The sequence below is a fragment of the Schistocerca gregaria genome, chromosome 2, assembly GCF_023897955.1.
Source record: "Schistocerca gregaria isolate iqSchGreg1 chromosome 2, iqSchGreg1.2, whole genome shotgun sequence".
Lineage (NCBI taxonomy): Eukaryota > Metazoa > Arthropoda > Insecta > Orthoptera > Acrididae > Schistocerca > Schistocerca gregaria.
The window spans coordinates 40,832,076-40,848,981 of record NC_064921.1 but is presented as its reverse complement, the minus strand read 5'-3'; the positions used below and the strand labels follow the sequence as shown (position 1 = coordinate 40,848,981).

The window sequence follows — 16,906 nt, the reverse complement described above, 5'->3', positions numbered from 1 at the left end:
TGCGCGAAAGTGGTAGGGAGACACGATATAGAACAAACAGAAACCACCATGAATGTTTAGAAGAGGGCCCAGCCTCTGTTGGACATCTCTTTATTTTGCATGTACTTTTTATTTAAAGAGTTAGGGACAGTACCACCATCAAGTGCAGTCGCCATCAGGTCCGGAGTCCAACTGACCTAGTACATAGTAATGCCATCAGAGCGCACTGTCGTCCCTAGCATTACATAATCCGAGATGGCTGTCTGTTGATGGAGCGGAAGGGCCTCATAACAGGAAAGTCAAATATATATTGTTTCTTTATATAAAAAATCAGTTTGTGCAGTTTCGATTTCTTTCGCTCACCATTCTCTGCTATTTGGAAACACGTAGGTCTCGTGAGAAGTAATTACACGGAGCAAACGAGTGCGTAACCTAATGTTTGGCACTGTACTCTGGCTGTCTTAACCTAATGTTTGACCTTCTGTTGGCACTTAACCTATCGTTATGTTAAGTGGTTTTCCGTGTCATCCCCATTTCCTTAAAGTATTTTACCGCCTTCGATACCAAATTAAGTAATTAGTTTTAGCCTCCCACCATTTTATAGTACACTTTTCGAATTTCACGTGCTTTTGAACGCCGTTTCTGGCGCATTCTTCTTTATCACCCAACCCCTTCAATCATTTTACTGCATTTTACATAAAAAGTATACAAATTAACCTAGTGATCTGCACTTAACCTGCTGTTCTGCTCCATGTCACCCACTCACGCACTCCCTCCCCTTAACTACTGTACAGCTAACACCACGCTGATATAAAAAATTATGCAAACTAATTAAATCGATATTTTTCACATGTATGCAGTAGTTTCTTTCAATTCGCAGCATGCTATTGGTTGGTGAAATCGATTGAATACAGTATAAAGGAAAGATGGCTAATAAAAGCCACGCCGCCGCCGCCACCGCCCCCGAGCACGCCACCGTCCCGGCATCGGCCGCCGCCGCCTCAGCGTCCGTGGGCCGCTCTGCCTGAGGGCTGCAGCAGCCAGCCTGCCCACACCAGCCCGACTCCACACTGCCCCCTCCTCCACTGTCACGTCCTCGCAGTACTTCTCGAGCACGCCACCGTCGCGGCATCGGCCGCCGCCGCCTCAGCATCGCCCTGGCGTCCGTGGGCCGCTCTGCCTCAGGGCTGCAGCAGCCAGCCTGCCCACACCAGCCCGACTCCGCACTGCCCCCTCCTCCACTGTCACGTCCTCGCAGTACTTCTCGAGCACACCACCATCCCGGCATCGGCCGCCGCCGCCTCAGCATCGCCCTGGCGTCCGTGGGCCGCTCTGCCTCAGGGCTGCAGCAGCCAGCCTGCCCACACCAGCCCGACTCCACACTGCCCCCTCCTCCACTGTCACGTCCTCGCAGTACTTCTCGAGCACGCCACCGTCCCGGCATCGGCCGCCGCCGCCTCAGCATCGCACCGGCGTCCGTGGGCCGCTCTGCCTCAGGGCTGCAGCAGCCAGCCTGCCCACACCAGCCCGACTCCACACTGCCCCCTCCTCCACTGTCACGTCCTCGCAGTACTTCTCGAGCACGCCACCGTCCCGGCATCGGCCGCCGCCGCCTCAGCATCGCCCTGGCGTCCGTGGGCCGCTGTGCCTCAGGGCTGCAGCAGCCGGCCTGCCCACACCAGCCCGACTCCACACTGCCCCCTCCTCCACTGTCACGTCCTCGCAGTACTTCTCGAGCACGCCACCGTCCCGGCATCGGCCGCCGCCGCCTCAGCATCGCCCTGGCGTCTGTGGGCCGCTCTGCCTCAGGGCTGCAGCAGCCAGCCTGCCCACACCAGCCCGACTCCACACTGCCCCCTCCTCCACTGTCACGTCCTCGCAGTACTTCTCGAGCACGCCACCATCCCGGCATCGGCCGCCGCCGCCTCAGCATCGCCCTGGCGTCCGTGGGCCGCTCTGCCTCAGGGCTGCAGCAGCCGGCCTGCCCACACCAGCCCGACTCCACACTGCCCCCTCCTCCACTGTCACGTCCTCGCAGTACTTCTCGAGCACGCCACCGTCCCGACATCGGCCGCCGCCGCCTCAGCATCGCCCTGGCGTCCGTGGGCCGCTCTGCCTCAGGGCTGCAGCAGCCAGCCTGCCCACACCAGCCTGACTCCACACTGACCCCTCCTCCACTGTCACGTTCTCGCAGTACGTCTCGAGCACGCCACCGTCCCGGCATCGGCCGCCGCCGCCTCAGCATCGCCCTGGCGTCCGTGGGCCGCTCTGCCTCAGGGCTGCAGCAGCCAGCCTGCCCACACCAGCCCGACTTCACACTGCCCCCTCCTCCACTGTCACGTCCTCGCAGTACTTCTCGAGCACGCCACAGTCCCGGCATCGGCCGCCGCCGCCTCAGCATCGCCCTGGTGTTCGTGGTCCGCTCTGCCTCAGGGCTGCAGCAGCCAGCCTGCCCACACCAGCCCGACTCCACACTGCCCCCTCCTCCACTGTCACGTCCTCGCAGTACTTCTCGAGCACGCCACTGTCCCGGCAACGGCCGCCGCCGCCTCAGCATCGCCATGGCGTCCGTGGGCCGCTCTGCCTCAGGGCTGCAACAGCCAGCCTGCCCACACCAGCCTGACTCCACACTGCTCCCTCCTCCACTGTCACGTCCTCGCAGTACTTCTCGAGCACGCCACCGTCCCGGCATCGGCCGCCGCCGCCTCAGCATCGCCCTGGCGTCCGTGGGCCGCTCTGCCTCAGGGCTGCAGCAGCCAGCCTGCCCACACCAGCCCGACTCCACACTGCCCCCTCCTCCACTGTCACGTCCTCGCAGTACTTCTCGAGCATGCCACCGTCACGGCATTGGCCGCCGCCGCCTCAGCATCGCCCTGGCGTCCGTGGGCCGCTGTGCCTCATGGCTGCAGCAGCCAGCCTGCCCACACCAGCCCGACTCCACACTGCCCCCTCCTCCACTGTCACGTCCTTGCAGTACTTCTCGAGCACCTCACCGTCCCGGCATCGGCCGCCGCCGCCTCAGCATCGCCCTGGCGTCCGTGGGCCGCTCTGCCTCAGGGTTACAGCAGCCAGCCTGCCCACACCAGCCCGACTCCACACTGCCCCCTCCTCCACTGTCACGTCCTCGCAGTACTTCTCGAGCACGCCACCGTCCCGGCATCGGCCGCCGCCGCCTCAGCATCGCCCTGGCGTGCGTGGGCCGCTCTGCCTCAGGGCTGCAGCAGCCAGCCTGCCCACACCAGCCCGACTCCACACTGCTCTCCTCCAGTGTCACGTCCTCGCAGTACTTCTCGAGCACGCCACCGTCCCGGCATCGGCCGCCGCCGCCTCAGCATCGCCCTGGCGTCCGTGGGCCGCTCTGCCTCAGGGCTGCAGCAGCCAGCCTGCCCACACCAGCCCGACTCCACACTGCCCCCTCCTCCACTGTCACGTCCTCGCAGTACTTCTCGAGCACCCCACCGTCCCGGCATCGGCCGCCGCCGCCTCAGCATCGCCCTGGCGTCGGTGGGCCGCTCTGCCTCAGGGCTGCAGCAGCCAGCCTGCCCACACCAGCCCGACTCCACACTGCCTCCTCCTCCACTGTCACGTCCTCGCAGTACTTCTCGAGCACGCCATCGTCCCGGCATCGGCCGCCGCCGCCTCAGCATCGCCCTGGCGTCTGTGGGCCGCTCTGCCTCAGGGCTGCAGCAGCCACCCTGCCACACCAGCCCGACTCCACACTGCCCCCTCCTCCACTGTCACGTCCTCGCAGTACTTCTCGAGCACGCCACCATCCCGGCATCGGCCGCCGCCGCCTCAGCATCGCCCTGGCGTCCGTGGGCTGCTCTGCCTCAGGGCTGCAGCAGCCAGCCTGCCCACACCAGCCCGACTCCTCACTGCCCCCTCCTCCACTGTCACGTCCTCGCAGTACTTCTCGAGCACCCCACCGTCCCGGCATCGGCCGCCGCCGCCTCAGCATCGCCCTGGCGTCCGTGGGCCGCTCTGCCTCAGGGCTGCAGCAGCCAGCCTGCCCACACCAGCCCGACTTCACACTGCCCCCTCCTCCACTGTCACGTCCTCGCAGTACTTCTCGAGCACGCCACAGTCCCGGCATCGGCCGCCGCCGCCTCAGCATCGCCCTGGTGTTCGTGGTCCGCTCTGCCTCAGGGCTGCAGCAGCCAGCCTGCCCACACCAGCCCGACTCCACACTGCCCCCTCCTCCACTGTCACGTCCTCGCAGTACTTCTCGAGCATGCCACTGTCCCGGCAACGGCCGCCGCCGCCTCAGCATCGCCATGGCGTCCGTGGGCCGCTCTGCCTCAGGGCTGCAACAGCCAGCCTGCCCACACCAGCCTGACTCCACACTGCTCCCTCCTCCACTGTCACGTCCTCGCAGTACTTCTCGAGCACGCCACCGTCCCGGCATCGGCCGCCGCCGCCTCAGCATCGCCCTGGCGTCCGTGGGCCGCTCTGCCTCAGGGCTGCAGCAGCCAGCCTGCCCACACCAGCCCGACTCCACACTGCCCCCTCCTCCACTGTCACGTCCTCGCAGTACTTCTCGAGCATGCCACTGTCCCGGCATCGGCCGCCGCCGCCTCAGCATCGCCCTGGCGTCCGTGGGCCGCTGTGCCTCATGGCTGCAGCAGCCAGCCTGCCCACACCAGCCCGACTCCACACTGCCCCCTCCTCCACTGTCACGTCCTTGCAGTACTTCTCGAGCACCCCACCGTCCCGGCATCGGCCGCCGCCGCCTCAGCATCGCCCTGGCGTCCGTGGGCCGCTCTGCCTCAGGGTTACAGCAGCCAGCCTGCCCACACCAGCCCGACTCCACACTGCCCCCTCCTCCACTGTCACGTCCTCGCAGTACTTCTCGAGCACGCCACCGTCCCGGCATCGGCCGCCGCCGCCTCAGCATCGCCCTGGCGTGCGTGGGCCGCTCTGCCTCAGGGCTGCAGCAGCCAGCCTGCCCACACCAGCCCGACTCCACACTGCTCTCCTCCAGTGTCACGTCCTCGCAGTACTTCTCGAGCACGCCACCGTCCCGGCATCGGCCGCCGCCGCCTCAGCATCGCCCTGGCGTCCGTGGGCCGCTCTGCCTCAGGGCTGCAGCAGCCAGCCTGCCCACACCAGCCCGACTCCACACTGCCCCCTCCTCCACTGTCACGTCCTCGCAGTACTTCTCGAGCACGCCACCGTCTCGGCTTCGGCCGCCGCCGCCTCAGCATCGCCCTGGCGTCGGTGGGCCGCTCTGCCTCAGGGCTGCAGCAGCCAGCCTGCCCACACCAGCCCGACTCCACACTGCCCCCTCCTCCACTGTCACGTCCTCGCAGTACTTCTCAAGCACGCCATCGTCCCGGCATCGGCCGCCGCCGCCTCAGCATCGCCCTGGCGTCTGTGGGCCGCTCTGCCTCAGGGCTGCAGCAGCCACCCTGCCACACCAGCCCGACTCCACACTGCCCCCTCCTCCACTGTCACGTCCTCGCAGTACTTCTCGAGCACGCCACCATCCCGGCATCGGCCGCCGCCGCCTCAGCATCGCCCTGGCGTCCGTGGGCCGCTCTGCCTCAGGGCTGCAGCAGCCAGCCTGCCCACACCAGCCCGACTCCACACTGCCCCCTCCTCCACTGTCACGTCCTCGCAGTACTTCTCGAGCACCCCACCGTCCCGGCATCGGCCGCCGCCACCTCAGCATCGCCCTGGCGTCCGTGGGCCGCTCTGCCTCAGGGCTGCAGCAGCCAGCCTGCCCACACCAGCCCGACTCCACACTGCCCCCTCCTCCACTGTCACGTCCTCGCAGTACTTCTCGAGCAGGCCACCGTCCCGGCATCGGCCGCCGCCGCCTCAGCATCGCCCTGGCGTCCGTGGGCCGCTCTGCCTCAGGGCTGCAGCAGCCAGCCTGCCCACACCAGCCCGACTCCACACTGCCCCCTCCTCCACTGTCACGTCCTCGCAGTACTTCTCGAGCACGCCACCGTCCCGGCAACGGCCGCCGCCGCCTCAGCATCGCCCTGGCGTCCGTGGGCCGCTCTGCCTCAGGGCTGCAACAGCCAGCCTGCCCACACCAGCCCGACTCCACACTGCTCCCTCCTCCACTGTCACGTCTTTGCAGTACTTCTCGAGCGCGCCACCGTCCCGGCATCGGCCGCCGCCGCCTCAGCATCGCCGTGGCGTCCGTGGGCCGCTCTGCCTCAGGGCTGCAGCAGCCAGCCTGCCCACACCAGCCCGACTCCACACTGCCCCCTCCTCCACTGTCACGTCCTCGCAGTACTTCTCGAGCACCCCACCGTCCCGGCATCGGCCGCCGCCGCCACAGCATCGCCCTGGCGTCGGTGGGCCGCTCTGCCTCAGGGCTGCAGCAGCCAGCCTGCCCACACCAGCCCGACTCCACACTGCCCCCTCCTCCACTGTCACGTCCTCGCAGTTCTTCTCGAGCACCCCACCGTCCCGGCATCGGCCGCCGCCGCCTCAGCATCGCCCTGGCGTCGGTGGGCCGCTCTGCCTCAGGGCTGCAGCAGCCATCCTGCCCACACCAGCCCGACTCCACACTGCCCCCTCCTCCACTGTCACGTCCTCGCAGTACTTCTCGAGCACGCCACCGTCCCGGCATCGGCCGCCGCCGCCTCAGCATCGCCCTGGCGTCCGTGGGCCGCTCTGCCTCAGGGCTGCAGCAGCCAGCCTGCCCACACCAGCCCGACTCCACACTGCCCCCTCCTCCACTGTCACGGCCTCGCAGTACTTCTCGAGCACGCCAGCGTCCCAGCATCGGCCGCCGCCGCCTCAGCATCACCCTGGCGTCTGTGGGCCGCTCTGCCTCAGGGCTGCAGCAGCCAGCCTGCCCACACCAGCCCGACTCCACACTGCCCCCTCCTCCACTGTCACGTCCTCGCAGTACTTCTCGAGCACGCCACCGTCCCGGCATCGGCCGCCGCCGCCTCAGCATCGCCCTGGCGTCGGTGGGCCGCTCTGCCTCAGGGCTGCAGCAGCCAGCCTGCCCACACCAGCCCGACTCCACACTGCCCCCTCCTCCACTGTCACGTCCTCGCAGTACTTCTCGAGCACGCCACCGTCCCGGCATCGGCCGCCGCCGCCTCAGCATCGCCCTGGCGTCGGTGGGCCGCTCTGCCTCAGGGCTGCAGCAGCCAGCCTGCCCACACCAGCCCGACTCCACACTGCCCCCTCCTCCACTGTCACGTCCTCGCAGTACTTCTCGAGCACCCCACCGTCCCGGCATCGGCCGCCGCCGCCTCAGCATCGCCCTGGCGTCGGTGGGCCGCTCTGCCTCAGGGCTGCAGCAGCCAGCCTGCCCACACCAGCCCGACTCCACACTGCCCCCTCCTCCACTGTCACGTCCTCGCAGTACTTCTCGAGCACCCCACCGTCCCGGCAACGGCCGCCGCCTTCTCAACATCGCCCTGGCGTCGGTGGGCCGCTCTGCCTCAGGGCTGCAGCAGCCATCCTGCCCACACCAGCCCGACTCCACACTTCCCCCTCCTCCACTGTCACGTCCTCGCAGTACTTCTCGAGCACGCCACCGTCCCGGCATCGGCCGCCGCCGCCTCAGCATCGCCCTGGCGTCCGTGGGCCGCTCTGCCTCAGGGCTGCAACAGCCAGCCTGCCCACACCAGCCCGACTCCACACTGCCCCCTCCTCCACTGTCACGTCCTCGCAGTACTTCTCGAGCACCCCACCGTCCCGGCATCGGCCGCCGCCGCCTCAGCATCGCCCTGGCGTCGGTGGGCCGCTCTGCCTCAGGGCTGCAGCAGCCAGCCTGCCCACACCAGCCCGACTCCACACTGCCCCCTCCTCCACTGTCACGTCCTCGCAGTACTTCTCGAGCACCCCACCGTCCCGGCAAGCGCCGCCGCCGCCTCAGCATCGCCCTGGCGTCGGTGGGCCGCTCTGCCTCAGGGCTGCAGCAGCCAGCCTGCCCACACCAGCCCGACTCCACACTGCCCCCTCCTCCACTGTCACGTCCTCGCAGTACTTCTCGAGCACCCCACCGTCCCGGCAAGCGCCGCCGCCGCCTCAGCATCGCCCTGGCGTCGGTGGGCCGCTCTGCCTCAGGGCTGCAGCAGCCAGCCTGCCCACACCAGCCCGACTCCACACTGCCCCCTCCTCCACTGTCACGTCCTCGCAGTACTTCTCGAGCACGCCACCGTCCCGGCATCGGCCGCCGCCGCCTCAGCATCGCCCTGGCGTCCGTGGGCCGCTGTGCCTCAGGGCTGCAGCAGCCGGCCTGCCCACACCAGCCCGACTCCACACTGCCCCCTCCTCCACTGTCACGTCCTCGCAGTACTTCTCGAGCACGCCACCATCCCGGCATCGGCCGCCGCCGCCTCAGCATCGCCCTGGCGTCCGTGGGCCGCTCTGCCTCAGGGCTGCAGCAGCCGGCCTGCCCACACCAGCCCGACTCCACACTGCCCCCTCCTCCACTGTCACGTCCTCGCAGTACTTCTCGAGCACGCCACCGTCCCGACATCGGCCGCCGCCGCCTCAGCATCGCCCTGGCGTCCGTGGGCCGCTCTGCCTCAGGGCTGCAGCAGCCAGCCTGCCCACACCAGCCTGACTCCACACTGACCCCTCCTCCACTGTCACGTTCTCGCAGTACGTCTCGAGCACGCCACCGTCCCGGCATCGGCCGCCGCCGCCTCAGCATCGCCCTGGCGTCCGTGGGCCGCTCTGCCTCAGGGCTGCAGCAGCCAGCCTGCCCACACCAGCCCGACTTCACACTGCCCCCTCCTCCACTGTCACGTCCTCGCAGTACTTCTCGAGCACGCCACAGTCCCGGCATCGGCCGCCGCCGCCTCAGCATCGCCCTGGTGTTCGTGGTCCGCTCTGCCTCAGGGCTGCAGCAGCCAGCCTGCCCACACCAGCCCGACTCCACACTGCCCCCTCCTCCACTGTCACGTCCTCGCAGTACTTCTCGAGCACGCCACTGTCCCGGCAACGGCCGCCGCCGCCTCAGCATCGCCATGGCGTCCGTGGGCCGCTCTGCCTCAGGGCTGCAACAGCCAGCCTGCCCACACCAGCCTGACTCCACACTGCTCCCTCCTCCACTGTCACGTCCTCGCAGTACTTCTCGAGCACGCCACCGTCCCGGCATCGGCCGCCGCCGCCTCAGCATCGCCCTGGCGTCCGTGGGCCGCTCTGCCTCAGGGCTGCAGCAGCCAGCCTGCCCACACCAGCCCGACTCCACACTGCCCCCTCCTCCACTGTCACGTCCTCGCAGTACTTCTCGAGCATGCCACCGTCCCGGCATCGGCCGCCGCCGCCTCAGCATCGCCCTGGCGTCCGTGGGCCGCTGTGCCTCATGGCTGCAGCAGCCAGCCTGCCCACACCAGCCCGACTCCACACTGCCCCCTCCTCCACTGTCACGTCCTTGCAGTACTTCTCGAGCACCTCACCGTCCCGGCATCGGCCGCCGCCGCCTCAGCATCGCCCTGGCGTCCGTGGGCCGCTCTGCCTCAGGGTTACAGCAGCCAGCCTGCCCACACCAGCCCGACTCCACACTGCCCCCTCCTCCACTGTCACGTCCTCGCAGTACTTCTCGAGCACGCCACCGTCCCGGCATCGGCCGCCGCCGCCTCAGCATCGCCCTGGCGTGCGTGGGCCGCTCTGCCTCAGGGCTGCAGCAGCCAGCCTGCCCACACCAGCCCGACTCCACACTGCTCTCCTCCAGTGTCACGTCCTCGCAGTACTTCTCGAGCACGCCACCGTCCCGGCATCGGCCGCCGCCGCCTCAGCATCGCCCTGGCGTCCGTGGGCCGCTCTGCCTCAGGGCTGCAGCAGCCAGCCTGCCCACACCAGCCCGACTCCACACTGCCCCCTCCTCCACTGTCACGTCCTCGCAGTACTTCTCGAGCACCCCACCGTCCCGGCATCGGCCGCCGCCGCCTCAGCATCGCCCTGGCGTCGGTGGGCCGCTCTGCCTCAGGGCTGCAGCAGCCAGCCTGCCCACACCAGCCCGACTCCACACTGCCTCCTCCTCCACTGTCACGTCCTCGCAGTACTTCTCGAGCACGCCATCGTCCCGGCATCGGCCGCCGCCGCCTCAGCATCGCCCTGGCGTCTGTGGGCCGCTCTGCCTCAGGGCTGCAGCAGCCACCCTGCCACACCAGCCCGACTCCACACTGCCCCCTCCTCCACTGTCACGTCCTCGCAGTACTTCTCGAGCACGCCACCATCCCGGCATCGGCCGCCGCCGCCTCAGCATCGCCCTGGCGTCCGTGGGCTGCTCTGCCTCAGGGCTGCAGCAGCCAGCCTGCCCACACCAGCCCGACTCCTCACTGCCCCCTCCTCCACTGTCACGTCCTCGCAGTACTTCTCGAGCACCCCACCGTCCCGGCATCGGCCGCCGCCGCCTCAGCATCGCCCTGGCGTCCGTGGGCCGCTCTGCCTCAGGGCTGCAGCAGCCAGCCTGCCCACACCAGCCCGACTTCACACTGCCCCCTCCTCCACTGTCACGTCCTCGCAGTACTTCTCGAGCACGCCACAGTCCCGGCATCGGCCGCCGCCGCCTCAGCATCGCCCTGGTGTTCGTGGTCCGCTCTGCCTCAGGGCTGCAGCAGCCAGCCTGCCCACACCAGCCCGACTCCACACTGCCCCCTCCTCCACTGTCACGTCCTCGCAGTACTTCTCGAGCATGCCACTGTCCCGGCAACGGCCGCCGCCGCCTCAGCATCGCCATGGCGTCCGTGGGCCGCTCTGCCTCAGGGCTGCAACAGCCAGCCTGCCCACACCAGCCTGACTCCACACTGCTCCCTCCTCCACTGTCACGTCCTCGCAGTACTTCTCGAGCACGCCACCGTCCCGGCATCGGCCGCCGCCGCCTCAGCATCGCCCTGGCGTCCGTGGGCCGCTCTGCCTCAGGGCTGCAGCAGCCAGCCTGCCCACACCACCCCGACTCCACACTGCCCCCTCCTCCACTGTCACGTCCTCGCAGTACTTCTCGAGCATGCCACCGTCCCGGCATCGGCCGCCGCCGCCTCAGCATCGCCCTGGCGTCCGTGGGCCGCTGTGCCTCATGGCTGCAGCAGCCAGCCTGCCCACACCAGCCCGACTCCACACTGCCCCCTCCTCCACTGTCACGTCCTTGCAGTACTTCTCGAGCACCCCACCGTCCCGGCATCGGCCGCCGCCGCCTCAGCATCGCCCTGGCGTCCGTGGGCCGCTCTGCCTCAGGGTTACAGCAGCCAGCCTGCCCACACCAGCCCGACTCCACACTGCCCCCTCCTCCACTGTCACGTCCTCGCAGTACTTCTCGAGCACGCCACCGTCCCGGCATCGGCCGCCGCCGCCTCAGCATCGCCCTGGCGTGCGTGGGCCGCTCTGCCTCAGGGCTGCAGCAGCCAGCCTGCCCACACCAGCCCGACTCCACACTGCTCTCCTCCAGTGTCACGTCCTCGCAGTACTTCTCGAGCACGCCACCGTCCCGGCATCGGCCGCCGCCGCCTCAGCATCGCCCTGGCGTCCGTGGGCCGCTCTGCCTCAGGGCTGCAGCAGCCAGCCTGCCCACACCAGCCCGACTCCACACTGCCCCCTCCTCCACTGTCACGTCCTCGCAGTACTTCTCGAGCACGCCACCGTCCCGGCATCGGCCGCCGCCGCCTCAGCATCGCCCTGGCGTCGGTGGGCCGCTCTGCCTCAGGGCTGCAGCAGCCAGCCTGCCCACACCAGCCCGACTCCACACTGCCCCCTCCTCCACTGTCACGTCCTCGCAGTACTTCTCAAGCACGCCATCGTCCCGGCATCGGCCGCCGCCGCCTCAGCATCGCCCTGGCGTCTGTGGGCCGCTCTGCCTCAGGGCTGCAGCAGCCACCCTGCCACACCAGCCCGACTCCACACTGCCCCCTCCTCCACTGTCACGTCCTCGCAGTACTTCTCGAGCACGCCACCATCCCGGCATCGGCCGCCGCCGCCTCAGCATCGCCCTGGCGTCCGTGGGCCGCTCTGCCTCAGGGCTGCAGCAGCCAGCCTGCCCACACCAGCCCGACTCCACACTGCCCCCTCCTCCACTGTCACGTCCTCGCAGTACTTCTCGAGCACCCCACCGTCCCGGCATCGGCCGCCGCCACCTCAGCATCGCCCTGGCGTCCGTGGGCCGCTCTGCCTCAGGGCTGCAGCAGCCAGCCTGCCCACACCAGCCCGACTCCACACTGCCCCCTCCTCCACTGTCACGTCCTCGCAGTACTTCTCGAGCAGGCCACCGTCCCGGCATCGGCCGCCGCCGCCTCAGCATCGCCCTGGCGTCCGTGGGCCGCTCTGCCTCAGGGCTGCAGCAGCCAGCCTGCCCACACCAGCCCGACTCCACACTGCCCCCTCCTCCACTGTCACGTCCTCGCAGTACTTCTCGAGCACGCCACCGTCCCGGCAACGGCCGCCGCCGCCTCAGCATCGCCCTGGCGTCCGTGGGCCGCTCTGCCTCAGGGCTGCAACAGCCAGCCTGCCCACACCAGCCCGACTCCACACTGCTCCCTCCTCCACTGTCACGTCTTTGCAGTACTTCTCGAGCGCGCCACCGTCCCGGCATCGGCCGCCGCCGCCTCAGCATCGCCGTGGCGTCCGTGGGCCGCTCTGCCTCAGGGCTGCAGCAGCCAGCCTGCCCACACCAGCCCGACTCCACACTGCCCCCTCCTCCACTGTCACGTCCTCGCAGTACTTCTCGAGCACCCCACCGTCCCGGCATCGGCCGCCGCCGCCACAGCATCGCCCTGGCGTCGGTGGGCCGCTCTGCCTCAGGGCTGCAGCAGCCAGCCTGCCCACACCAGCCCGACTCCACACTGCCCCCTCCTCCACTGTCACGTCCTCGCAGTACTTCTCGAGCACCCCACCGTCCCGGCATCGGCCGCCGCCGCCTCAGCATCGCCCTGGCGTCGGTGGGCCGCTCTGCCTCAGGGCTGCAGCAGCCATCCTGCCCACACCAGCCCGACTCCACACTGCCCCCTCCTCCACTGTCACGTCCTCGCAGTACTTCTCGAGCACGCCACCGTCCCGGCATCGGCCGCCGCCGCCTCAGCATCGCCCTGGCGTCCGTGGGCCGCTCTGCCTCAGGGCTGCAGCAGCCAGCCTGCCCACACCAGCCCGACTCCACACTGCCCCCTCCTCCACTGTCACGGCCTCGCAGTACTTCTCGAGCACGCCAGCGTCCCAGCATCGGCCGCCGCCGCCTCAGCATCACCCTGGCGTCTGTGGGCCGCTCTGCCTCAGGGCTGCAGCAGCCAGCCTGCCCACACCAGCCCGACTCCACACTGCCCCCTCCTCCACTGTCACGTCCTCGCAGTACTTCTCGAGCACGCCACCGTCCCGGCATCGGCCGCCGCCGCCTCAGCATCGCCCTGGCGTCGGTGGGCCGCTCTGCCTCAGGGCTGCAGCAGCCAGCCTGCCCACACCAGCCCGACTCCACACTGCCCCCTCCTCCACTGTCACGTCCTCGCAGTACTTCTCGAGCACGCCACCGTCCCGGCATCGGCCGCCGCCGCCTCAGCATCGCCCTGGCGTCGGTGGGCCGCTCTGCCTCAGGGCTGCAGCAGCCAGCCTGCCCACACCAGCCCGACTCCACACTGCCCCCTCCTCCACTGTCACGTCCTCGCAGTACTTCTCGAGCACCCCACCGTCCCGGCATCGGCCGCCGCCGCCTCAGCATCGCCCTGGCGTCGGTGGGCCGCTTCTGCCTCAGGGCTGCAGCAGCCAGCCTGCCCACACCAGCCCGACTCCACACTGCCCCCTCCTCCACTGTCACGTCCTCGCAGTACTTCTCGAGCACCCCACCGTCCCGGCAACGGCCGCCGCCTTCTCAACATCGCCCTGGCGTCGGTGGGCCGCTCTGCCTCAGGGCTGCAGCAGCCATCCTGCCCACACCAGCCCGACTCCACACTTCCCCCTCCTCCACTGTCACGTCCTCGCAGTACTTCTCGAGCACGCCACCGTCCCGGCATCGGCCGCCGCCGCCTCAGCATCGCCCTGGCGTCCGTGGGCCGCTCTGCCTCAGGGCTGCAACAGCCAGCCTGCCCACACCAGCCCGACTCCACACTGCCCCCTCCTCCACTGTCACGTCCTCGCAGTACTTCTCGAGCACCCCACCGTCCCGGCATCGGCCGCCGCCGCCTCAGCATCGCCCTGGCGTCGGTGGGCCGCTCTGCCTCAGGGCTGCAGCAGCCAGCCTGCCCACACCAGCCCGACTCCACACTGCCCCCTCCTCCACTGTCACGTCCTCGCAGTACTTCTCGAGCACCCCACCGTCCCGGCAAGCGCCGCCGCCGCCTCAGCATCGCCCTGGCGTCGGTGGGCCGCTCTGCCTCAGGGCTGCAGCAGCCAGCCTGCCCACACCAGCCCGACTCCACACTGCCCCCTCCTCCACTGTCACGTCCTCGCAGTACTTCTCGAGCACCCCACCGTCCCGGCAAGCGCCGCCGCCGCCTCAGCATCGCCCTGGCGTCGGTGGGCCGCTCTGCCTCAGGGCTGCAGCAGCCAGCCTGCCCACACCAGCCCGACTCCACACTGCCCCCTCCTCCACTGTCACGTCCTCGCAGTACTTCTCGAGCACGCCACCGTCCCGGCATCGGCCGCCGCCGCCTCAGCATCGCCCTGGCGTCCGTGGGCCGCTGTGCCTCAGGGCTGCAGCAGCCGGCCTGCCCACACCAGCCCGACTCCACACTGCCCCCTCCTCCACTGTCACGTCCTCGCAGTACTTCTCGAGCACCCCACCGTCCCGGCAAGCGCCGCCGCCGCCTCAGCATCGCCCTGGCGTCGGTGGGCCGCTCTGCCTCAGGGCTGCAGCAGCCAGCCTGCCCACACCAGCCCGACTCCACACTGCCCCCTCCTCCACTGTCACGTCCTCGCAGTACTTCTCGAGCACGCCACCGTCCCGGCATCGGCCGCCGCCGCCTCAGCATCGCCCTGGCGTCCGTGGGCCGCTCTGCCTCAGGGCTGCAACAGCCAGCCTGCCCAAACCAGGCCGACTCCACACTGCCCCCTCCTCCACTGTCACGTCCTCGCAGTACTTCTCGAGCACCCCACCGTCCCGGCATCGACCGCCGCCGCCTCAGCATCGCCCTGGCGTCGGTGGGCCGCTCTGCCTCAGGGCTGCAGCAGCCAGCCTGCCCACACCAGCCCGACTCCACACTGCCCCCTCCTCCACTGTCACGTCCTCGCAGTACTTCTCGAGTACCCCACCGTCCCGGCATCGGCCGCCGCCGCCTCAGCATCGCCCTGGCGTCGGTGGGCTGCTCTGCCTCAGGGCTGCAGCAGCCAGCCTGCCCACACCAGCCCGACTCCACACTGCCCCCTCCTCCACTGTCACGTCCTCGCAGTACTTCTCGAGCACGCCACCGTCCCGACATCGGCCGCCCCCGCTCAGCATCGCCCTGGCGTCCGTGGGCCGCTCTGCCTCAGGGCTGCAGCAGCCAGCCTGCCCACACCAGCCCGACTCCACACTGCCCCCTCCTCCACTGTCACGTCCTCGCAGTACTTCTCGAGCACCCCACCGTCCCGGCAAGCGCCGCCGCCGTCTCAGCATCGCCCTGGCGTCGGTGGGCCGCTCTGCCTCAGGGCTGCAGCAGCCAGCCTGCCCACACCAGCCCGACTCCACACTGCCCCCTCCTCCACTGTCACGTCCTCGCAGTACTTCTCGAGCACGCCACCGTCCCGGCATCGGCCGCCGCCGCCTCAGCATCGCCCTGGCGTCCGTGGGCCGCTGTGCCTCAGGGCTGCAGCAGCCGGCCTGCCCACACCAGCCCGACTCCACACTGCCCCCTCCTCCACTGTCACGTCCTCGCAGTACTTCTCGAGCACCCCACCGTCCCGGCAAGCGCCGCCGCCGCCTCAGCATCGCCCTGGCGTCGGTGGGCCGCTCTGCCTCAGGGCTGCAGCAGCCAGCCTGCCCACACCAGCCCGACTCCACACTGCCCCCTCCTCCACTGTCACGTCCTCGCAGTACTTCTCGAGCACGCCACCGTCCCGGCATCGGCCGCCGCCGCCTCAGCATCGCCCTGGCGTCCGTGGGCCGCTCTGCCTCAGGGCTGCAACAGCCAGCCTGCCCAAACCAGGCCGACTCCACACTGCCCCCTCCTCCACTGTCACGTCCTCGCAGTACTTCTCGAGCACCCCACCGTCCCGGCATCGACCGCCGCCGCCTCAGCATCGCCCTGGCGTCGGTGGGCCGCTCTGCCTCAGGGCTGCAGCAGCCAGCCTGCCCACACCAGCCCGACTCCACACTGCCCCCTCCTCCACTGTCACGTCCTCGCAGTACTTCTCGAGCACGCCACCGTCCCGGCATCGACCGCCGCCGCCTCAGCATCGCCCTGGCGTCGGTGGGCCGCTCTGCCTCAGGGCTGCAGCAGCCACCCTGCCACACCAGCCCGACTCCACACTGCCCCCTCCTCCACTGTCACGTCCTCGCAGTACTTCTCGAGCACGCCACCGTCCCGGCATCGGCCGCCGCCGCCTCAGCATCGCCCTGGCGTCGGTGGGCCGCTCTGCCTCAGGGCTGCAGCAGCCAGCCTGCCCACACCAGCCCGACTCCACACTGCCCCCTCCTCCACTGTCACGTCCTCGCAGTACTTCTCGCTATGGAGCACACAGCAGTATCCTACCCACTGCTCGCGCAACACAATTCTGAAGACATAGACTGGAAATTATGTCTCTAAATACCTGAAATTTTAGCTAGGTCGAGTGTGCTGTAGACGACTGAGTACCCAGAAACGTATCTCATCTGAGAAGACCTTTACGTGAGAACTCCAAACAATTACACGAAATTGATATTTCCACTCACGAATACAGATGTCAGTGATGTAGCTGATTCCAAAGCATTCCTGTAATTTACAAAGTCAACTACGGGTTTTCTCATGTCTAGATAACCGGCAAATGTACCTTAAACAGGCAAAATGCACACGCCACAACCTATCTGCTCTCGTCTAAAAAGAGGCGAGAAATGTGCAGAAGCAGTCAAACG

At 68.6% G+C, this 16,906-nt stretch overlaps 1 protein-coding gene across 1 annotated transcript in view; it reads left to right on the top strand.

Moving 5' to 3' along the window:
- Positions 1 to 16,906, top strand: part of LOC126335631 (uncharacterized) — a 98,973-nt gene that overhangs the window by 25,294 nt on the left and 56,773 nt on the right. The window contains exon 3 of the mRNA XM_049999085.1: positions 1,009 to 16,511. Coding sequence (XP_049855042.1) covers positions 1,009 to 16,511 — 15,503 coding nt within the window. The remainder of the gene's footprint in view (positions 1 to 1,008; positions 16,512 to 16,906) is intronic.